The 22495-nt window shown below is 43.7% G+C and overlaps 2 protein-coding genes across 3 annotated transcripts; both read left to right on the forward strand.

The window, feature by feature from the left end:
* The first annotated feature begins 750 nt into the window (after positions 1-750).
* Positions 751-15855, forward strand: nsd1a (nuclear receptor binding SET domain protein 1a). Of its 2 annotated transcripts, none has more exons than XM_085477393.1 (23): positions 751-1174; positions 1740-2605; positions 2949-3090; positions 3237-3409; positions 3494-5285; positions 5381-5496; positions 6452-6668; positions 6773-6876; positions 6981-7040; positions 7140-7334; positions 7430-7522; positions 7632-7755; positions 7837-8037; positions 11128-11307; positions 12006-12162; positions 12255-12460; positions 12545-12657; positions 12750-13019; positions 13116-13232; positions 13343-13484; positions 13615-13721; positions 13829-14027; positions 14323-15855. In XM_085477393.1, the coding sequence occupies exons 2-23, from the start codon at positions 1757-1759 to the stop codon at positions 15093-15095; spliced, it is 6330 nt and encodes a 2109-aa protein (XP_085333519.1). In that variant the 5' UTR covers positions 751-1174; positions 1740-1756; the 3' UTR covers positions 15096-15855. The 2 variants fall into 2 exon arrangements, with proteins under 2 accessions (XP_085333519.1, XP_085333511.1); XM_085477385.1 differs by having other exon boundaries at positions 752-1174; positions 6449-6668.
* Positions 15856-16517: 662 nt separating this feature from the next.
* slu7 (SLU7 homolog, splicing factor) lies at positions 16518-21354 on the forward strand. Its single transcript, XM_085477409.1, has 15 exons — positions 16518-16683; positions 16915-17071; positions 17163-17316; positions 17404-17484; positions 17630-17794; positions 17896-17961; positions 18063-18194; positions 18720-18817; positions 18985-19052; positions 19502-19641; positions 20000-20161; positions 20254-20355; positions 20471-20548; positions 20646-20765; positions 20851-21354. The coding sequence occupies exons 2-15, from the start codon at positions 16923-16925 to the stop codon at positions 21028-21030; spliced, it is 1695 nt and encodes a 564-aa protein (XP_085333535.1). The 5' UTR covers positions 16518-16683; positions 16915-16922; the 3' UTR covers positions 21031-21354.
* The last annotated feature ends 1141 nt before the right edge of the window (positions 21355-22495 follow it).

The following is a 22495-nucleotide window of genomic DNA, read 5'->3' on the forward strand; positions in this document are numbered from 1 at the left end:
AATTCACCAAAATATAGAAGTGCACCGCCTTTGGAGACATAAACATACCACAGTGTATGATATTAAACATTTTAAAAGCCGGCAGAGGGTAGCTGCTCTGCTGACAAGTCGGCATGTAACTGCACGCTCTTTGATCTGAGGACTGGCCCACTGCAGCGAGCCTTTTGTGCTTCTCTGTTTCAGTTTGCGCGTTTGTGGATCTGCTTCAGTTAGAGCAACAAGACACGCAACAAACCATCAAAGTTACGTGCCGGCGGGCTGAAAACGGACGCCGACAGATTTTTTTTAATCACAGGAAACCAAAAGAAAGAAACCCGTTCATATGCTCAATGCCTCAACTCTCGATCGTGCTTTCCTGAGCGCCTGGCGGCCTGTTTCCTCATGTCAGCGCTCCGTGGAGAGCCAACATGGCGCGCGGAGAGTGTGATTTGACCGGAAAGGCCGTGTGGTTATTATCGGTGTGCAGTCTTTTTTTTCTTCTTTCCTATATGGTCGATCTTTCTCCTCCTACACACACGCAGGCACACACACCCGCACACAGGCCTGCATCAACTAGGAAAGTTAAACAATAGGACTGAAGGTGGAGGGGGGTTACAGCAGAAACGGGACAAACTACTTAGAAATCCGTTGCCTTCATTTACGATTACTACATACCAATAACTACTGCAAACTTCACCTGGGTGTGCACGCGTGCGAGCGTGCGTGTTTGTCGTGCGTCCGTGCTCGCCAGTGTGTGCACGCGTGCACGCGGAGGGTGAGTGTCACGGCCCTCTACAGACGGGGGGTTGGGTAGCATTGCGGATTGGTTACTGCTCACCAACACACAGCCTGGGCTTGTTTTAACATAACCAGGGGCACATCGACAAGCAGGCAAAAAATAATAATAATAACCATGTAGTAAATAAACTGCTGTGGCTGTTACAGGACCGGTTGTGGCTCACTGAAGACGTTGCGGCGTAATGGAGCAGTCGGCTGTTATTTTTTATTTAAGGTGACATTTTTTTAAGAGGGCCGACGCTGATGAAGCGAGAATGAGAGCCGTGCCTTGGCCTACTACTAGTGCTGCTGCAGCTGGGATTGTGGAGATCTGCTTTCACAAACCGAGAGAAACACTCGCCTGGTGCCACATTATCAAAGAGCAGCTGCTGGCTTCGCGATGACCGACCTCCAAACGGTGGGTTTTTCGCCTTTTTTTCCACGTGTTGATAGTGCGGTGAACTTGTAGTGCCGATCAGACCTTTTTTTCGTGAGTTAATAGTAGCTTCCTATGTCGGTGTGCGGCTGTAGCTTGTTTGTGTGAGCCACTGACTGTTTCTGTGATGGCTCAGTGTCACCTCCTCTACTACAGCTTCAGCGCTCCTCCATTGACTGTACAAGTCAGCGATCGCCGGGGTGACCCACATTTAGCAGACAAAGCGCTGTTATTTTCTAATAGTTTGTGAATGAAGTGTGTGAGCACGGTTGTTTTCTGTGTTTTGTCTTGTGCCGTACGACTGGCCTCTAGAATGGAGGCCATGCAATGTCGGCTTATCGGCGTGTGTGTGTGTGTGTGGGTGCCTGTGTATGTGTGTGTACGCGCGCACTGGCCATGGCTGGACCTTCATGGATATGCTTCTGATATTTATCACTGTACAAGCCACTTTGTTTACACATCTCTATAAGCACACAGGAGTGTATTTAGAGAGAAACTTCTATGGCACGTTTACCTTGTCTAACCCTGCCTGTGTTTCATTTGACAGGATGTAGGCATGACAACATGAAGCAGTCATACAGACCGGGTCTTAGGGTAGGCTCAGTGTTTGGCTCAGGCCCGCCAGAGCTGAGGCCCCACAATGGCCCTGTGAGCACTTCCTATGGAAACCAATGTGGCATTGTGAAGCGAGGATCAGACCAGTCATCAACTGTGCAGCTGCCATCCTCCAGCCTCAAACAACCCGCTTTACTAGGGTACAATCAGACTAACCGATCTAAAAGCTACAGTTCTTTGAGGAGGCCCTACGACCTGAACACTGCGATCAACAAACCTGACCCAGAAAGGGACCTTCATCCTCGGAACAACTTGCTCTGTGCAAGCCCAATTAGCGACGACGACGATGATGAGTTTGAGGCGCCAACTGTCCAGTTGCCTCCTTCTCCAGGCAACAATGACATGGAGCCTGTTGGGACTCTGCCGGACATGAGCAGAAATGGTTTCTTCCTACACAGTCCTGACAGCTTCGAGCGCTGTTCCCCCATTCCAAACGGATGCCTGCATTTTGAGTCCACACTATTTGACAGCAGCGATGTAAAGGGGGACGATGAGGAGGGGGACAGCGGCGAGGAACTCGCGCCTTTTGGCCACTCCCCACAGCCGAGTCAGGATCGAACTGTTACAGAGTGTAAGACCACATGCGACTCAGGGGTGGATAAAAGAACATACAAACCTACAGTCTTTAATCTAATGTCCAAAACTATATCTGAGCTCAACCCTACACTAAGCCCCAGCGCGCTGCCAGACATCTCCATGAGAGATGGGTGGAGTTTGGGTGAGGAATCTGACAGTGATGGTGAACTTCTCTCCCCTGTTGACCCAGGACTTATCTCACCAGGTGGCACCAACTCTAATGTGAGTATAAAACTCTTGAGATACAAACTTTGCAACTTCTGTACAACCAAATCCACACAAGTTTATGTGGCTATGTTATAATCAAGCATAGCTTAACTACCCTGAGCCACCAATATGCACGTACGCCATCTTCCAAGCTTTAAAATTTGACCCAAAAGAGTAGAAAACAGTTCAAATCTGAGGCCAGCAAAGCAATCAATGTGATGTTTTGTCATCACCATTAGAATTCAAAAGCGGATATCATCTATTCTTGTCATTATACGTGACAAGAATTTTGATTTGATACATGCAGCATTTTTTTTTTCTGTATCACTTATTATTGTGTTTTTCTTGTAATGATTAGTCCAACAGCCCAAAGAAAAGGCCTCTTCCTGCAGTGAAATACTTGGAAGGGGATTTGGTGTGGGCAAAATTCAACAGACGGCCGTGGTGGCCCTGTCAGGTCACAAGCGACCTGGACCAGGGGATTCACACTAAGATGAAAGGTGAGATTTGATGTAAATACTGATTATTTGACAGAAATCCGTTTCATACAACTTGACTGTTTTGTTGATAGTTTGTTGACGGCATTGTAGTGTATGTCAAAGTTCACACTGCTCTTTCTTCTTTTTAAAAAAACATTTTGATCCAGTTCCCAGTCCTCGTCCTTGCCGGATGTATTTCTTGGAAACGATTGGCGAGATTATAGAGTCTTCCTGGGTCCCAGGGAACGTTATTCTACCTTTTGAAGGAGGCCATCAGTTTGAAGACCTTCCTGTTCTCAGGCGGCGAGGGAAGCAGAAGGAGAAAGACTACAAGTATACGGTATAATTTGTGAAGTGAATCTTTGAAAATCTTTTGTTTGCTCACTGTGAACAATATTTCAGTAACTATATTACTTCTCTGCAGATACCCAAAAGTTTGCTGACTGCGTGGAAAGTCAGTGTAGCAGAAGCTGAGTATCTGCTCCCGGGTCGGCAAAGGAAAAGTGAAACTGTGCTGTCAGTGTCAGTCAAAGGAGATGAACGTATACCCAGCCCGCTCCCTAATGAGAAGGGACACAAGAGCCCGTCTGTCTCTGTGGACTCCAGTGAACCTCCAGCATCTTCTACAGCCTCCAATGGAAACGAGCACCATCTCATCAAAAACTCTACAAATCAAGGCAATAACAATAAAGCTCAGAAGAAGAAAAAGAAGTGTCTGTCAGACATATTTGGTCATATAGTTAGTGGATCAAAGGAATCCTCCACAGGCCAGCTTCACACAGCACCGCGTGCACTGAAAGAAGAGCCGAAGGACTCGCCTTATGCTGACCTGGATTCAGTTCCAATGCTGCATCGACCGAAACGCACAGCGCTGTCTCCAGTACACAGTATAGAGGTCCAAAGAGAAAAAAGTTCAACAAAGGCTAAAAAGAGTACAGAAAAAGTGAGCCGGGGTGCAGACTCATTTAGCAGCTTAAAAAACAAAAGGACATCAAAAAACACAAATTCTGGCCAGAGGTTGGACAGCTGTGTTGAAAGTGAAAAGACCTCGGTGGATCTTCCTGCCAGCAGTGGCCTGATGACGAGGGCTCTGCAGGCGGAGGAAGAGACCGATTTCAAAGATGCAGTGGCCACGAGCCACTTCTCAGCAGAAGCCTCTGCTGATGAGTCTCCTGCTAATACACCTACTAATGCTTCCATGAACACTGAAATGTCTCCTACTCGGGAATCCTCCTGCAGTGTATCACTGTCTGTAAACCACAGCTCTCCAAAAAGGCGTGCAAGGAAGCTTGATAAGAAGCTAATTCGTAATGGCTCATGGATTAAGTCCAAGTGTGTGGTCACGACTGAGTCCACTTTGCAACCTGTTAAGATCAAGACAGAAAGCACTGTCAGGGATATCACAACCACTTCTCAGTCCTTGTCCCTGTCACCGATGGATTCCTTTCCAGATATCCAGGAAATAAAGTTTAAATCTCTTGCAAAGGAGGACAGCAGTGACTCTGAAACTGCTGCATTTCGTACTGATTCCAATTATAAATTCAGTACTTTCCTGATGCTTCTGAAAGACCTGCATGATACCAGGGAAAAAGAAGGCAAACCGCTGACAATCCCTCCATCACCTGCCCTAATCAAAGAGGAACCCCTAGTGATCCCTGCTTCCACAGATGTTGACACTCCCAATGGTTCTTGTGAGGGATTAACTCATGGGGTCAAACTTGAAAATGGCAAGTCACGCAAATCCACAATACCCCACAGGACAGAGGAAAGGACAAAGATTAGGACTAAAGGCATCACTGGAACTGACACCAACCACTGTGAAGACTCTCCTGTTCGTACTCCGCCTGGAAGCTCAGAAAAGCAACGTAGGAAACAAAGATTACCCGCCAAACTTAAACTTAGCATATCTGGCCTTTCCTCCGACCTGGCCGACATGGCTTACGGCAGGGAGTTTGTTAGCGGCCATGCCGATTTGGCCGATTCTGGATCGGTTCCTGTTGTTGCTGCCGATCCTTCCACCAGCTACCTCGATAACAACTCAGAAGCCATGTTGGCTCCAAAGAAGCGCTGGCAGGTGGTTGAGGAGGCTGCCGAGAGGAAGGGTGAACTCCTGAGTGAGGCGTCTGATGAGATGATGGCATCACCAGATCTTGAACCGGGGGCTGAGAAGTGCACGGAGAGCGACTCGCATTTGTCCGACGGAAGCAGCTCAGCCGGTAAGACAAAGCGCTCCTTTTGAGCTTCATCTCCAGAGCTGGTAAAATCAGTAAGTAAATGATACATAATTTATTATTCTCCTATTTTTATTTAGAGAACAAACGCCTCCGGAAACCCACCAAACGTCTGTTGGAGTCGACCGAGGAGTACGAACAAATATTTGCCCCAAAAAAGAGATCAAAGAAGCACTTGTCAGAATCTTCCCAAATGGTAAGAAATGTATGATTCATTTTCCTTTTAATAAAAATGGAAGTAAGCAGCCTCTTTCAAGCTATAAATACAACGCAAGTGCTACCTGTACAGTCTTTAGTGTTGAGTTTGTTGACACCCTAAGGCTCCACGCAGTATATCCACAGGGGCCTGCTTTAAAGCAAAATTCATGCTTTAAAGCATGAATTTTGTGCGGTATCATTTAAAAGTGAATCTTTAGAGATGGGAACAATTTACACCAATAAAACAAGCAGATTGTGTCCATAACTCCCTCCCGCGTTATCACTGGGACAATAGAAAACAATCTGTCATGAAATCACTCCCAGCTGTTAATATTTAAGCCCGTTCACATACTCATCTGATGCTAAGCTCCAACCAGCTGGATTGGTGTGAGGATTATGAGGTCCTTGGAAAGTTTTGTTCCCTGGAAGCGGTCCCTAAGAACCTCTAGCTTACAGCATATATTGTCCTTAAAGGCATGTTTAAGAAATGTGCATCCTGTATATATTGTGCACATACAATACAATATAAGGTATAGCTGTAGCCTTTTTGCTTTTCTGTATATTCACACCCATTTTAAAAAGACAGATATTTCTGTTTATCCGGTTGACCCATCTAGAATTACCCACTCAGTAGACATAAAGCATATCTCTTTGTACTTTGCCAGAATTAAATAAAGTAAATAAAGTGAATTGCTTTCAAATCAGGCAATAACATCATTCTGATTATGCCTTGATACATCAGCCTATTGTTTTGACATTTAAGGTTTTTTGGGTTGAGTGATAATAAGATATAATTGTAGAAACAAATTTGATAAACAACAGCTATGGCTGCTACATGTTGCTGGAACATGTTGCCGCCACAGTGCACGGAAACGATTGCCCCGTGGTTAGTTTAAAACCTCTTATGTGATGGATTTCAGCAGTGCTTTGTTGTCAATGTGTACATTCAGCAGACTTCAGGGATTGCAGCACTCCACGACCTCAGCATCACGTCAGAGACTGTTACCCCAGCCTCTCCATCAGACGAGCCCGCCGAGGCTCCGGCACAGTTGGAAAAGAGTCCGTCTCAGGACGAGCTTTCTCCTGCAGCACCTTCGGTAGCTTCAGTCACGACACAGCCCCCCTTTGACCCAGACACCCCAGAGGAAACTGATCTACCTCCTGAACCAGGTAAATAAGCTAACAGCGTAACCGGTGTATTTACAACATCAACTATTTTTCCTGTCTCTTAGACGCTATTTTAAAATATGCAATACTGAATCGTTTTACTCCAGAGACGGAATTGTTAATCCAAGAAAGAAAGAGGCCGAGAAAGCTGTCGCACAAGGTGCTGGACTGTAGCATAGAAGAGGTGCCTGCTGCTCCTGCAAAGAAGAAGGTAACTGAGATGACATTAGGTAGCTAGGAGCGTTTGTGATGGGGACAAAAGCTTTTTCTGTGAGCGCTCTGTAGTAGCACTGAAAGTATTTTTTTGTTCTACAGGAGCAAAAACGTCACAGTGCAATTACGTCAGAGGTGAAGGTGTTGGTGAAGAAAAGACAGGTACTAAAACCTCGTGATGTGGTTTCTCTGATTCTCGTATAACACCAAACAATATTATACTAGAATTAATCATAAAAAAAATCTCATCATATTGGATAGTTGGGATTTGTGAAGAACGACAAGCCCATGTTCAGCACATCCTCTCCTCCTGCTGCTGCTTCTGCTGCCTCCAAGCCCCCAGAGAGCAGATCTCCAAGCCCCAAAGGATCCAAGACCCCTAAGCAGGAGGCTGAGGTGGAGGCCTGCAGCACCGAGGAGAAACAAAACACTGGAACACTAACTCCCAAGGCCGAGGTATGTATGTCGTGCTGATAAGCTGCTGAGTTATTGGTCGTCCACCTGTGGTATTTCATTTACGAGCAGCACTTGACTAACAACTACCTCCGTAGGTGCTGCCGGCCGGCTGGAATGACAGTCTGTCCTCACAGGTGGATGTAAAAGGCAAAATAGGAGCTGCATCCTTGAAGGAGAGTGTCTGTCAGGTGAGAGGGAGTCTATCAGAAAGTCTAGATTTTCTGATTTGTGGTGCATTCCCTGTATTTGGGAGCAGTAAATCATTAGTCGGGCCTCTTCCTCCGTGTGTTTGAGCAGGTGTGTGAGAGGACGGGAGACCTGTTGGTGTGTGAAGGCCACTGTTACGGAGCTTTTCACCTACAGTGCATTGGCCTGTCGGCGCCTCCGAAGGGAAAATTCCTCTGTCGAGAATGCAACGCTGGTGGGTACGCCTGAAAGCACAAAAAATGCACGCTACGGCATACCTGAGTTTAATTCTTCTGGTTGTTAATGATCCTCTCAGGCGTTCACGCGTGCTTCGTGTGTAAGAAGTCCGGAGATGGGGTGAAGCGCTGCATAATCCCGCTGTGTGGGAAATTCTACCACACGGACTGTATAATGGCCTACTCGGCCACCCAGCCTCACAACAAAGGCTTCCGCTGCCCCCTGCATGTGTGCCTGTCCTGCCACATTACCAATCCCCTCAACATCTGCAGCTCTAAAGGTGAGCGCCACTGCTGGCTTTGATCCAACCAGCCATCTACTTTCTCCTCATCCAAGTTAGGCCTACCATACACCACAAGATGCTTCTATGTTAGTATGTTTTAAGATTTTGCTGAAACCAGGGTCGTTTTTTGCAAGACTTGAACCAGGTGACATGTGAGGTTTTTTAACAGGACAGTGAATTAAAAATAGAGCAGTAAAGATTTATTTAAAGTGTAGTGTTTTACCTTTAATTAGGAAATTAGGAATGTTTAACAACTAGAATCAGTCTGGTTAGTAACTGCAGTCATTTGTTTCCCGGGAGGAGACAAAAATCTATTTTGTGGTTGCTCAGGAAGAGCATCAGATGTTCAAATTTGCCAAATCACACATGGAGCTACCCGCTGTGGCCAGACCCTTGTGAATAGGGGAGCAGCTTAAAGTGGCTTTTAAACAGCCCACGAAAATGTGCTTAAAAGTAGATCTCCAGCTGGCTGATAGTTATTCCTTCATTTTCACCGTGGTTTATTATTAAAAATTTGCATCCAGTCCAAAGAGGTGTTGATGCATGTAAAGGAAGTCTTGGATTCATAGCAGAAATAGCAGAAACTTTAGCAGTGAGCGCATCAACAACACCTTGGTTTATTCTTAAAAAGAAGGAATGCACTTATGAGCACTGCCCAACCAAGAAAAAAGGACCATGAGGACTAAAGAGAACGACTGAAGTGGATGATTGCAGAATTCTTTCCTCGGTTAAAAACCATCTTTTCAGAACATCTAGCCGAGTCAAGAGCACACTCGACGAGACAGGCGCGTCATTGTAAACATCTATAAAAAGGTGGCTTCATGAATGGAAATGCACAGTCTTTGTTTGCATGTCACTTGTTACTTTGAATATTGATGGCCTCTTTTGAACTCTGGATTATTTAAGGGCTTTGAATTTCATGCCTGGAGATATCAGGATTTGTTTCTGTGATTAAGCTTTTTCTTATGAATGACTCGGTGTCTTTGCATAAGCACAGGCTGACACTCGAGTATGTGATTCATTGCTCGTGTGTCATGTGAAATTAGGCACTTAGACTGAGATTTTTTTGACACTTACAGCCTCACCTACAGTACCATGTGTACATCATAATCCTTGCTTTTTAGCAGTTTAAAGTGGCTTCATAAAATATTGACTGTGCAGGATTTTGGCATGTAATGCAGAGTTTTAATTCAGTGGACTGACGTGACTCCTTCAATGTGCTTTGTACTACGATCCAGAGGTGGGACCAAGTCATTGTTTTGCAAGTCTCAAGTAAGTCTCAAGTCTCAAGTCAAGTCTCAAGTAATGTCAGGCAAGTCAGAGTCGAGTCTCAAGTCACTGGTGTAAAAGTCCGAGTCAAGTCACAAGTCTGAAATTTTGAATTTCAAGTCCTTTCGAGTCATTAAAAAAAACGAAAAAAAGCATGTTGCAGTTATATGCTAAATGTAAATATTAGACCATGTAATTTTTAAATCTGTGTTTTTCTCAACACATGACAAAATAGTGAACTTAGAAAATATACACAAATTGTGAAATTGCACCTCTTTAAAATGCAGCTCAATTAAACCTAGCTCCAAGAATAATTTTCACCGACAGTTCTGAGATAAGCTGCATGTTATTCTTGGATGCGGTTGTAGGACCGGCTTTGAAATCGCATGACAAAAATATCATACACATTAAAAAAAAACTGCATCACCAACGTAGCCTGGAAAACATTTGCTAGTTAGATGAAGTCAGCTATCTCATCGTAGCATATTTATATGCATATTTATAATTATATGGTTCTTGGAGTGAGTGCATACACTCATGAAGTTTAGTAACTTCAGGTCACTGCAACAAGCCCAGGTACAGTTTACCGACGGATGGGTGCAGGACCTTGAAACGCACCGTGTAGAACGAAAGACCATCGTACGTATCATAAGTTTACCAGTCTCACAAATTGTCGTCATAAATACACATTCCTTAACCGTTTATTAATAGGACCTTTGAGCTCAACGGTAATTAATTAGTAGTGGAAATAATTTCTGGTTCATCACAGAAATGTAGCAGTGACAATAATACTGTATGCTGTAATCGTACTGGGCAATTAGTGATACAAAAAACCTGTTTTATCCTGTGAATAAAAGTATATGTTTTTGTCAATGTACCATAATAACAGAGGCGAAACGCAATATTGTGTCAGGACAATTCACTATTTATGCACAATAAACAAAGGAGCATAGCGCCACAATTTCTGTTCAGCGTCAGACTTGCTTGTAACCTATATCACCAATTATGTTGTGAAAAATGACGCATTGACTACAACAGCAGACTGACCTTCGTGTAAATGCTTGGAGCAGACTAACCTGTGAGCTGGAGTGTTCTGGGACGTTATATTTGATCTTTGAATGGCTGCAATCCAGGCCATCCGTCGCCTGTTTGTCACTTCGGAAACATAAAGTTCTATCTTATCTTATCTTATCTTACATGGCTGAACAATTTCTCTTAAACGTCGTAATCCGATAACAACCGATCTCTTTACCCGTCGGCTTCCCGTGGCTGTCATGCGACCGGCTATTGCAGTTAATAATACAACAGCTTCTTGACATTTTTGTGTTTCTTTTTATCGCTGTGTAACTGATTTTAATTGAAAGCCTGCGTGCGCTAGTACTTCTTGCCACGAGTTCCCAGAATCCTTTGCGGTTCTACCCGTGAATGACGTCACATTTTCAATCTCTATATAATATGCGTGTTAAATTTTATATTTGGGGTGAAATATCAAGTCTTTTCAAGTAAACCGGTTCAAGTCCAATTCAAGTCCCAAGTCATTGGTGTAAAAGTCCAAGTCAAGTCACAAGTCTTAGAACATTTTTTCAAGTCAAGTCTAAAGTCATAAAATTAATGACTCGAGTCTGACTCGAGTCCAAGTCATGTGACTCGAGTCCACACCTCTGCTACGATCTCTCTTAATAATCCTGTAAGACTGAGTCTTATGTTCCAAATCCAGGGACAACATTTGGAGTGAAAGTGTTTTAAAATTGCTCCATAAATGGTATGTGTTGTTTTGTTTGCCTGAATTAAGCCGTGCTTCCTCTCACTTCCTCTCAGGTCGGTTGGCTCGATGCGTTCGCTGTCCCGTCGCCTATCACGGCAACGACAACTGCATGGCAGCGGGCAGCTTGGTGCTGGCGAACAACAGCTTCCTCTGTCCGAACCACTTCACTCCTCGCAAAGGCTGCAAGAACCACGAGCACATCAACGTTAGCTGGTGCTTTGTCTGCTCTGAAGGTGAGCGCAGTCTTGTAGCGTGTGCATATGTAAAAATGAGTTCAGGATTAAAACATGAGCTTTTAACAGACCTCCACTGTTCAAATGTTAAACAAAAAACACACACAAAGAAAGGCAGCTGTTCAGCGCCGGGCTTTATTATTAAATTCAACATAATGCGCTCCAAATTATTTTTATGCTCTCTCCCATTTTCCACTTAAATGCTCCCACTTGGCAAATGGATCTATAAATGTATTTCTGTTTCTTGTCTCTACTCACAAATCTGCCTCTGAAACCCAGCAGCTATAAAAACACACAGTTTGACTGCTGAAGTCACATGTTAATGTTTAATGCTCTTATTTCTGACACTGATTTAAATTAGTGCCACTGATCTCATTTAAATACACCGACTCACCTCATTTAGTCCTGAGTATCTACATTTGTACTGATTAGTGTCACTTGTAGTGGCACTATAATAAGTCAGTTACTGAATTAGCTTACCGCTGATGATAAATATTCAGCTTGGTGTTTATTTGCTGGCTTTACCTCACAAATGCTTACATTGGATATGGACTGTTCTCCCTTACCAACTTAGAAGAAAATTTGCAGGCCCGTGTGACCTTGTAATCACTGTTCAAAACATAACTACGGACTGTTGCAGGCCATATTATGGCGTGTTATAAAAAAGCTCCCTAATCACTCATGGGTTGCGTTTCTAGGGGGCAGTCTGCTGTGCTGTGAAGCCTGTCCTGCTGCTTTCCATCGGGAATGCTTGAATATGGAGATGCCACAGGGTAGCTGGTTCTGCAACGACTGCAAAGCTGGAAAGAAGCCCCGTATTAAGGACATCCTGTGGGTCAAGTGGGGGCGTTACAGGTAGGTTAACAACACTGGCAATCACACAGAGGCTCTGGCTAACAACTACTGGAGCCATATTTGTATTTCTGAAACCCGCTGTGTCTCTTCAGGTGGTGGCCTGCTGAAGTTTGCCTGACCAAAGAGGTCCCAAATAACATCTTAAGGATGAAACATGAGGTGGGAGAGTTCCCTGTGCAGTTCTTTGGCTCCAAAGATTTCGTGTGGACATACCAGGCCAGAGTGTTTCCCTACATGGAGGGCGATACTCACAATATAGAAAAAATGGGCAAGGGTGCAGATGCAGTGTACAAAAAGGGTGCGTGCTTAAGGTTGCTGAGTGCATCTTGATTCTTGGTGTAAGGTGCATGTTTAATAGTAAAGATCGTGTGTCTCTTTGTAGCACTGAACGAAGCGGCCGAGCGGTTCAAAGAGCTTCAGGCAGAAAAGGAGCTGAAGCAGCTTCAGGAGGACAGAAAGAATGACAAGAAGCCTCCTCCATACAGACACATTAGGGTACCGTTTGTACATCTGTGCTCATCTAGCCAATGGCAGAGCAGTTAACTGACGAGTGCTGTTAAAATCTCACCCCTGTCTCTGTTTCTTAGGTAAACCGGCCGATTGGGAAGGTGCAGATTATCACCGCTGACCTCTCGGAGGTTCCACGATGTAACTGCAAGGCGCTTGACGAGAACCCGTGCGGCATCGACTCTGAGTGCATTAACCGTATGCTGATGTACGAGTGTCACCCTCAGGTGTGCGCGGCAGGGGACCGATGCCAAAATCAATCTTTCACAAAGCGCCAGTACACACCTGTGGAGATTTTCAGGACTCTGTCCTGCGGCTGGGGTTTGCGTGGCTTCTCGGACATCAGGAAGGTGGGTCGGAAGTGAATCAAGCCAGCATTGATCGCTTTAGTTGTAACCACATTTTACTTATTCCTCGGTTTCTCCGTCTCTTTTTGTCTCTCCCAGGGAGCTTTTATCAGTGAATACGTGGGCGAGGTGATAGATGAAGAAGAATGCCGCGCCAGGATCAGGCACGCTCAGGAGAATGACATCTGCAACTTCTACATGCTTACACTGGACAAAGTAAGTATCTGAGTCAAATACCAACAGATGCAGCCTGAACGCGGCACGCTTGATTAACAGTGCAGATTGGATGACGTGTCCACACTGATTTGCGCTTTTTTCCACTCCAGGATCGCATCATTGACGCGGGGCCCAAAGGCAACCAGGCTCGCTTCATGAATCACAGCTGCCAGCCAAACTGTGAGACTCAGAAGTGGACTGTGAATGGGGACACCAGAGTGGGGCTGTTTGCTTTACAAGACATCCCAAAAGGTTTGATAGTTTGTTTTTTGTTTGGGGTTATTTAATTTTTTTAACATTTTTAGGAGGGGAGGGTTGTATTGAACAAGATCATCCAGATTATTTTAATTACACATCCGATCTAATGCAACAACTACTTTAGGTGAGGAGCTGACTTTCAACTACAACCTGGAGTGTCGTGGCAATGGGAAGACCGCCTGTAAATGTGGAGCACCCAACTGTAGTGGTTTCCTGGGTGTCCGGCCAAAGGTAAAACTTTATATTTATTCACAACTTTACCTTCAGTTAAATGATCCTCTGACCGCACTTACAAGAAGAGCTGCCTTGTGACCTTCCTGTTCCTCGTCCTCGTATAGAACCAGCCAGCAGCTGAGAAAATGAAACCTAAGGAAGGAAAACGGAAGGGTACTATGAAGAAGAAGACCAAGCAAGAGGTGACCAAGGAGAGGGAAGATGAGTGCTTCAGCTGTGGTGACGGGGGTCAGATAGTTTCCTGTAAGAAGCCGGGCTGCCCAAAGGTCTATCATGCTGACTGCCTCAACCTGGCCAAGAGGCCTGCAGGCAAGTAGACTTTAAGGAGAGCACACAATATGATAGCCGTGTGTAGCCAATCGTTTTTTACATCAAGCTCTCAGGGGGTTTGAATATCCTCAAGCATGCATGGAGCAAACAGAGGTGACTGGGTGGTTTCTGAGGTGAAGGTTCTCCAAAAAAGGCAAAAATAAAATGTAGTTTTGATGAACGTGAACTTGAAGAGAAATGTTAATTATTATATTTTTGTTAGCTATTTGTGAGTCAAAAATCGTACTATTTGCGCATGTTTATTGTATTCATTCCACATTTGATTTGCCTGCAGGCCGATGGGAGTGTCCATGGCACCAGTGTGACGTATGTGGCAAGGAGGCAGCTTCATTCTGTGAGATGTGCCCCAACTCGTACTGTAAGGAGCACAGAGAAGGCATGCTCTTCATCTCCAAGCTGGACGGCAAGTTGTCCTGCAGCGAGCACGACCCCTGTGGGCCCGACCCGCTAGAGCCAGGGGAGATACGTGAATACATGCCCAACACGACCTCCATGAGGCCCGGGGCTGTTGATGCGCCCGTCGCCCCTTCTTTCGTCCCAGTCACCAGACGAGTGGCTCCTTCCGCTCCCGTCTCTGCCCCGGCCAGCCAAGCGACTTCATCGAGGCAAGCGCCTCCTCCTCGTCTCTACATCAACACCAAGACTGCTACCTCAAGCTTCGTCCCCTCCGGCAGGTCCTACCTCATGGGCAGAACTGACGAGAAAGTTCTCCCCACTCCTGCCTCCTCCAAGGCAGAGAGAGAGGACGGGGAGGTGGAGGATGGGGAGGTGTGCGGGTTGGACGTGGACGGTGTGGACGACGACGATGAAGAAGACGAAGAAGAGGGCGATGAGGAAGAGAACGATATGGAGGAGATGGAGATAGTAGAGGACGAGGAGGATGAGCCACTGTATGGAGGAAATCTGCCAGAGGATGATGAGGAGGAGGACGAGGGCGGGGACGAGTATGACACTTGGGGTGATTATGTGGAGGAAGACGACGGAGAGGTGGAGGGCGAGGACTCGGAGGACTGGGGGAGAGTGGAGGATGATGACAAGTGACTGTTCATCCTGTCCTTCCTTATATCTCAGCAGCAAAACTCAGTAGACATTGAAAGGCCTGAAAGAGTTTCATATTTTGGTACCTACTTGAATGCAACACTGCCTTCACTTTGGTACAACATTGCCTTCTCATCTGCACACCGCTGGACTGACAGCAGGGATGAGTACTGGTGCTAAGGCTTCGACGGCTGCTTCACTCAGCCCCTTTCTACTTCTGTTGATATGTATGTGTCTGGTGCTGTTTTGTTCTCTTGTTGTCTCTCTTAACAATGTTTACATTTTTTGGCCTTTTTTTTTTTTTTTTTTTTTTTTTTAAGAAAAAAAAAAACCTGTTTGGATTATAAGAAAAAAGGTGAGAAGCTTCACCTGACCAAACTGTCATCTTAAGGGCATCTTATGTTGTTGTTACTATCTTAACTTTGTCTTTCCAATCAGAGGAGTCCTCAAAACATTGTTCTCACATGTCCGTGTTACAGTTAGGCAGAGGGAGTACCTGCCTGGTGCTTGTGACGAATGCAGAAATGAACCCACTGGAGTCTTCTTGCTATAAATGATCTTCTCACAACAAAAACTACCCCAGTTTCTTTTATTTGACAACAAGTAGCTCACAGCTCAGGAGCTTTGGCACAGAGAAATAAAAGACAAAAGCGTCATCTTCTCACAACCTAAACATGAATCACAGATGTTGCCAGTGTTGGTTTTATAACCGCTGCTGATGTTGCACTGACTAAATTAGAATAAAATCCTTGTACTTACTAGATCTCAGTATCCAAGGATCTGTCCACATGTAACAAGAAGAACCTTTTCTGAAGCATCTTTTATACTCATACACATTGCTGTTACTGGGTTGGACCACCTTTATGCTTTCAGAGCTGTCTTAAGTCATCATGCTCAAGAAATCAGTGTGTGAGGATTTGAGCTTTGTGACGTGACACCATTAAGCAGCCATCAGAAGATGGGTACATGGTGTAATACAAGAATGGACACAATTACTATTTTTTATTGCCAGCCAGATTTAATATGTCTACATGCTTAAATACACTCAGGTGCTGCCATGTGGCTAGCTAATTAGAGATTTGTAATAATGAGTACCTAAAACGTGGTCAGTAATTATGTACAGACACACAAGTTCATTTCACTAGGAGAAATCGTAAATTAAAGCCACATTAGCGACTAAATGTTGCATAAAACTGACACAGTTCTTCAGAGAAACACTTCTGAGTGAATTTTAACAATACAGTTTAAGCTATGCTTTTTTAGACTTGAGATATCAGCTCAAAACACATTCAAAGGGTTAGAAACTAACTTGCTTCGACTATTGATATGAAATTTCCCAAGTAAAAGAAAGTAAAGACCACCTGTTTTCTTGCGGTTGAGGTGCTGTACTCTGACTGTCCTCTAGAAGTCGCTGTTTCCGGCAGCGACTCCACAGAAAGGACGTGACGTAACTTTAGCTGATGTAAAATGGCGACGATCGCATTTTAGTCAAAACAACCGACTAGTTTTAAAAAGGAGTCAAATACAGGGAAAGTTGCTGATTTTACGGAAGGAATATAAACATCAAGTTTATTTGTGGAGCCTATTCAAGGTAAGTGAGTGAATTGGTTTATGAATTTTCACAGAAATTAAGTAAAATGCCTCTTCTACATGTACGTCATTCGGCAGTTAAACAGCTAGTTTGGCAAATACTGCAATAAAACCTGTAGTTTTAGCCTTTGTTTTAAGAAGTGAAACACATAATTGCTGAGTGTAGGTGAGTAGGACGGGTGTTTATACTAAACCCGTGACGGTGTCCCCGGCGGCGTGTTTCTGGCGGCAGGTTCAGTCATGACCGAGCAGGCCAACGTTAACTCGGAGGGGATCGTGGGCCTGGATGAGCCCAAGAAGATGACCAGAGAGGACTGGAGGAAGAAGAAGGAGCTGGAGGAGCAGAGAAAGCTGGGAAACGCTCCAGCTGAGGTGGACGAGGAGGGAAAGTAAGTTTGTGCCTGTGCACAAAGTGTGTGCTTTCAGGCAGCTGATGGAAGGAATGGTGTGATATGTAACGTGAACGCATCTGTCCTACAGGGACATAAACCCCCACATCCCACAGTACATTTCATCAGTGCCGTGGTACATCGACCCATCAAAAAGGCCCACACTAAAGCATCAAAGACCACAGAGTGAGAGTGAGAAGCAGTACTCCGCAATCGGAGAGTGGTACAAGAGAGGCGTGCAGGAGGTGAGAATGAGGCAAGTTTTTCTCTCATGTGGACACAGAAGTATATTGCCACAAAATCTAAAAGCTTCACTTTGTGTCTCCACACAGAGTGCAGTTGTAACTAAGTTCCGTAAAGGGGCTTGTGAAAACTGTGGTGCCATGACACACAAGAAGAAAGACTGCTTGGAGGTAAAACTGATGAAAATGTTTTACAGTTATCTGCTGGAACAAATTAATATTCAGGGTTTTCTTATCCTGGATGTCAAAGGAGTATTATTATTATTATTGTTATATTATTTAAGTTAGCATCTTACCTTTCATTTTGTCCCACCAGCGACCCAGAAAAGTTGGTGCCAAATTCACAGGAACAGGGATTGCTCCAGATGAACACGCTCAGATCCAGCTCACCATGGACTATGATGGAAAGCGTGATCGCTGGAATGGCTACGACCCAGAGGAACATCAGCGCATTGTTGAAGAGTACGCCAAAGTAGATCTGGTAAGCAGACCAGCATGACTGAACTCCAGAGGTCAAAACATTGGTAAGCCAATGTTGTTGTGGTCCACCACCACATGATTGAATTCTTATTTGTTTCTCAGGCCAAAAGGACACTGAAAGCACAGAAACTTCAGGATGAGTTGGCCTCGGGAAAACTGGACCAGACTGTAAGTGCTCACTCACATTAACATGGTAATAATAAATTTTTCCCAGTTTTGGAGGCAAATATCAGACTGCAGTTTAATAACCTTACATTCTTTATTTGTAGGAGTGGGAACATGACAGTGAAGATGAGGATGAAGACAAATATGCAGATGACATCGACATGCCCGGTCAGAACTTTGACTCCAAGAGACGAATCACTGTCAGGAATCTGCGTATCAGAGAAGACACAGCTAAAGTAAGAGCCACGTAGTAAAACATTAGTCATTTGTGCTTTTTCTGATGATAAACTGTGTACACAGGGATAAAATGAATACAGAACACAGTGTTACTGCCCACATTATTGTGTAAAAGCTGTGAGCCACACCATGTTCCTTTTATATTTTTCTTACAAGGAGACAGTTGTATCGAGATCTTGTTTAAATTGTGAACATGAAAAAGCTTTGAATGTCCTTCAAGCAGGCTGGAGAACTATTACTGAAGACAACTTACAGAAAATACAAGAAGGCTGCCTAAGAGGGTTCAGGCTATGTTAATGAATAAAGGCAGTTATACCAAATTTTGATTCAGAGGGCTGTTGCAGTTACACAGACTCTGTTTTTGCGTCATGTTTTGTGTTTGATTTGTGTTTTCACGCTTCCTTCGTGTTTGTTTTCAAGCGAAATATAATAAAATCACATGACTTTTCAGCAGTTCTGTGTATGAAAGATGGGGTACTGCAGTTTACTAATTTCTCTGAACTCCTCGTGTCTGTTTTTCACAGTACTTGAGAAATCTGGATCCAAATTCAGCGTACTACGATCCAAAGACGCGAGCAATGAGAGAGAACCCGTACTCCAACACTGGCAAGAACCCTGATGAGTAAGTTATGGGTTTGTTTTTTGTTTTGTTTTTTTGTTGTTGTTGTTGTTGTTGGGGGTTTTTTTTTTTTTTTTTTTTTTTTTTAAAATCAACAGAGGAATAGTAGAAATAGTCTCGGAGTAACTGAGTGGACACTGAAATCATTTTTGAACTGTTTTGTGTAACAGAGTGGGGTACGCTGGAGACAACTTTGTTCGCTACAGTGGAGCCACAATTTCCATGGCTCAAACACAATGTAAGTCCTAAAGTTATGGTTCCTTCTTTTCAAACACCTCACAACCTTAACTCTTTAGGTTTTGGAAGTATGACTTTACTTATATTGGAAATGAGTCTAGAGATTTATTTATTTTTGGCCACTGTGATCAAAACTGTTGAATGTTTGACTGGATTATAATAGGTTACCAAAAGTCATCCAAAAGTGGAAAAATCAGCATTTATAGAGTAAAAATCAGCTGCAAAAAGTAAAAAGCAGCCTGCTAACAATAGTGGTTAACATCTATACATCTATTTAGACACAGCTAAATTAAAGAGTCCCTCTCCTGTCACACTTATGTTATATATGAGACACCAAAAGGCAGGATCTTAGTTACTTAGTAAAGGATAATTATGATGAAATCTGAGCTTTTTCTTATCTGTTAGGACCACAGAGTGTAATTTGTAGCAATTGTCATTGTCTCGTGACAGTGTTTGCCTGGGAGGCTTATGAGAAAGGCTCCGAGGTGCATCTGCAGGCTGACCCCACCAAACTGGAACTGCTGCATCGTTCCTTCAAGGTCAAGAAGGAGGACTTCAAAGAAGAACAGAGAGAGAGCATCCTGGAGAAGGTACACGGCTGATATGTATTCATTTAGCAACAGGATGAGGCCAGGAAGAGTGAACTGTACATAAGAGATGGGAGAAACTTTCTTCAACCATCTTATGAGTGCAGATGTTGCACAGTTTGTCCACCGGATGGCACTCTGCAGCTTCTCTGTTGGCAGCATGTTTGAGAACACCACAAACAACCAGTCTATCTGAGCAGTCGGGCTTGGATCAGCTGTGTAAAGGAGAAAATAAATAACTACAAATATTAGGGATATCAGAAAGAAAAAAAAATATTGGCTGATATATCAGACCGAACTTCATATCAGTCACAGTCTGGGCTTTACTGATGATGTTTCTGCTTTTGTGTGTGACAATCAGTATGGAGGCCAGGAGCATTTGGATGCACCACCGCGGGAGTTGCTGTTGGCCCAGACGGAGGACTACGTGGAGTATTCGCGTCACGGCGCTGTGCTGAAAGGACTCGAAAAGGCTGTCGCTCGCTCCAAATATGAGGAGGACGTGCTCATCAACAACCACACTGTAAGAAGGGCAGACTGTAGCAAATGTGTGGCTAATTTTGTTACATTTTATTTATGTTTTATCCTAAAATCAAGATCATATCTCCTCGTTAGTGTATTTGGGGTTCCTACTGGAAAGACGGCTTCTGGGGGTACAAGTGTTGCCACTCCATGGTCAAACAGAGTTACTGCACAGGATCAGCTGGAATTGGAATTGTAAGTACATTTACTGAGAGTATTTGAAGCGTTTGTTTGATGGATAGGATATCAGTTTATAAAGTGGTCACAGATTTCTCACTTTCTGACTGTGTTTGTATATGAACCCCTGCAGAACAACTCAGAGTGCACTCCATTTGAAGAGGCAATAACTGAGCCACAGGAGGAGGAACAGCCCAAGACTCTGCTAGAAGTAAGGGACACTGTTTTTAAAAAAAAAAAAAAATGCTGCAGTTAATGTTAATAAGCTTAAATGTAATGTTCATTATTAAAATATTTGTGATCACCAGATGCATCAAGATAAGATGAAAGAGAAGAAGAAGAAAAAGAAGAACAAAAAGAACAAGAAGCGCGACTCCGACAGCAGTGATTCGGAGGATGAGGAGAAGAAGAAGGAAAAGCTGAAGAAGGTAATGTTTTTGTTTTTGTTTGACAGCCGTGTTTGTTTTGATGAGTTTCTCCGTGTCTGACCTCCAACCGCCATCTCCTTCTCAGGCTCTAGAAGCAGAGGACAAGCGGGTGAAGCAGGTGGAGATACTAATGCAGCTGGATGAGAGGAAGAGGCCGTACAACAGCTTGTTTGAAGTAAAGGCGCCCACTGAGGAGGAGATGGAGGCCTTCCGCATGAAACGCAGCAGGCCAGATGATCCCATGGCTTCCTTCTTGGGACAGTGACCTTTTCAGTCCCGGCAGATTCCCCTAAACTCTCCCCAAGGACTCTACTAGAGCAGCTGCTCAGTAAAATATAAAATCCCACATTCACTCAAGTTTTGTGTTTTGGAAAGAAGTGCTGGAGAAACTGTGTACAGTATTTTGTAAAAGTTAATGTTGACACATTGTTTTGAAGCTGCATGTCCATAAAATGTGGAACAACAACAAAAGGTGTTTCGCTTCAACAGGAGACATTTAAATACTTTCAAACCTTTCAAATTCAGTCTTTACAGGAAACATGAGAAACGTAACTGCATTTCTTTTTATAATAAAATCCATTTGCCTGAATGTATGTTTTTTTGTTGTTCTTGTTTTTTGGGGTTTTTTGCATGGGTGGAGGGTTGTACATGAGGTATGAGCAATGGGTGGAAACATGACTTGGGCGGCTGATCCTTTTAATTTTGCTGAACCTCAGTAGTTGTTGTTAGCATGGCTGTATATACATATCGTGTTTTCCAGTTATGGACTCCAGAGGAAACTTAAGTATGTGGGGAGATTTGTAAATTAGTACACAACAACAGAAAGTAATATGGAAAGAACAATTCAAAAGGCATTTCCAACATTTCTGTCAGGTCTGAGACTTCATCGATTTAAGTACTGATCTGAAGAGAAAGTGGAGGATTACTTCATAGTGACCTCCACTACAGGCCAAAATGAAACTGAAGCTGCCCTTCTAGTTTCTACCCTTCACTGAATCCCTGCTGTAGGGAACGGCTTGTTTATGTAATGTTCTCAGTGATCATGTTCCCCATGTAAGTGATCAGGGTCTAAAAACACAGTTCTTTGTAAAAGTACCCACCAGAGTTATTATAATTATTGTATTTTCTAATTATTTATTTATTGTTTTTAAATTTCATTTTGACTCTCTTGTTAGTTCTGACAGTGAGCCTGTGCGTTTCACTTTACTTTTTAATTGTTTTGCTTTTCTCAATATTAGCTTTAGCCTTGCAAAATATCATTTTACAGAGGGCAAATGCTGGAGGCAAGATTTAAGAAGATCAGTTCAAGTTTCACACAAAAACCCCACTGCTTCTGAAAACAGTTAATTCACAGTCTTGTAGACTCTCATTAAAGATGTCCATTAAAAACTCATGGGGGCAAACTGTAACTTTACCAAAGTAACAAACAAAAACTAAAGACATTTCATCAATATTTGTATTTAACTTTAATTCGTTTGCCAGGATTACAAAATCATGTCAGCGTTCCTTATCTCAGACTGCAGGGAGAAGTCTGTCCTTGTGCTCCTCATTAACCAGGTGCACACATTATCCACGTGCATTACACATGAACACAGTCAGAAACCTAAAAAATGGCAGACGTGTTTTTTCAGTGGTTCCTCTTTCTTGTGTCTCTTGTTTTTTGTAAGATGTGCTCTACATAGTAGATTTATTCATAAACTTTACAGTGTGGGACAATTTTAGTGCTTGTA

This window comes from Copadichromis virginalis, linkage group LG2, assembly GCF_057382275.1.
Source record: "Copadichromis virginalis isolate Kocher_CV1m ecotype Utaka linkage group LG2, C_Virginalis_male_GT1.1, whole genome shotgun sequence".
NCBI lineage: Eukaryota > Metazoa > Chordata > Actinopteri > Cichliformes > Cichlidae > Copadichromis > Copadichromis virginalis.

Excerpts from the sequence above, each read along its gene's own strand:
- slu7 (XM_085477409.1), top strand. The coding sequence starts at position 16,923 with ATGACCGAGCAGGCCAACGTTAACTCGGAGGGGATCGTGGGCCTGGAT. Across the intron at positions 17,072-17,162 it reads GAGGTGGACGAGGAGGGAAA|GGACATAAACCCCCACATCC; the intron begins GTAAGTTTGTGC and ends TCTGTCCTACAG. Across the intron at positions 17,962-18,062 it reads CGGGAAAACTGGACCAGACT|GAGTGGGAACATGACAGTGA; the intron begins GTAAGTGCTCAC and ends CTTTATTTGTAG.
- nsd1a (XM_085477385.1), top strand. The coding sequence starts at position 1,757 with ATGAAGCAGTCATACAGACCGGGTCTTAGGGTAGGCTCAGTGTTTGGC. Across the intron at positions 2,606-2,948 it reads CAGGTGGCACCAACTCTAAT|TCCAACAGCCCAAAGAAAAG; the intron begins GTGAGTATAAAA and ends TGTAATGATTAG. Across the intron at positions 5,286-5,380 it reads CGACGGAAGCAGCTCAGCCG|AGAACAAACGCCTCCGGAAA; the intron begins GTAAGACAAAGC and ends ATTTTTATTTAG.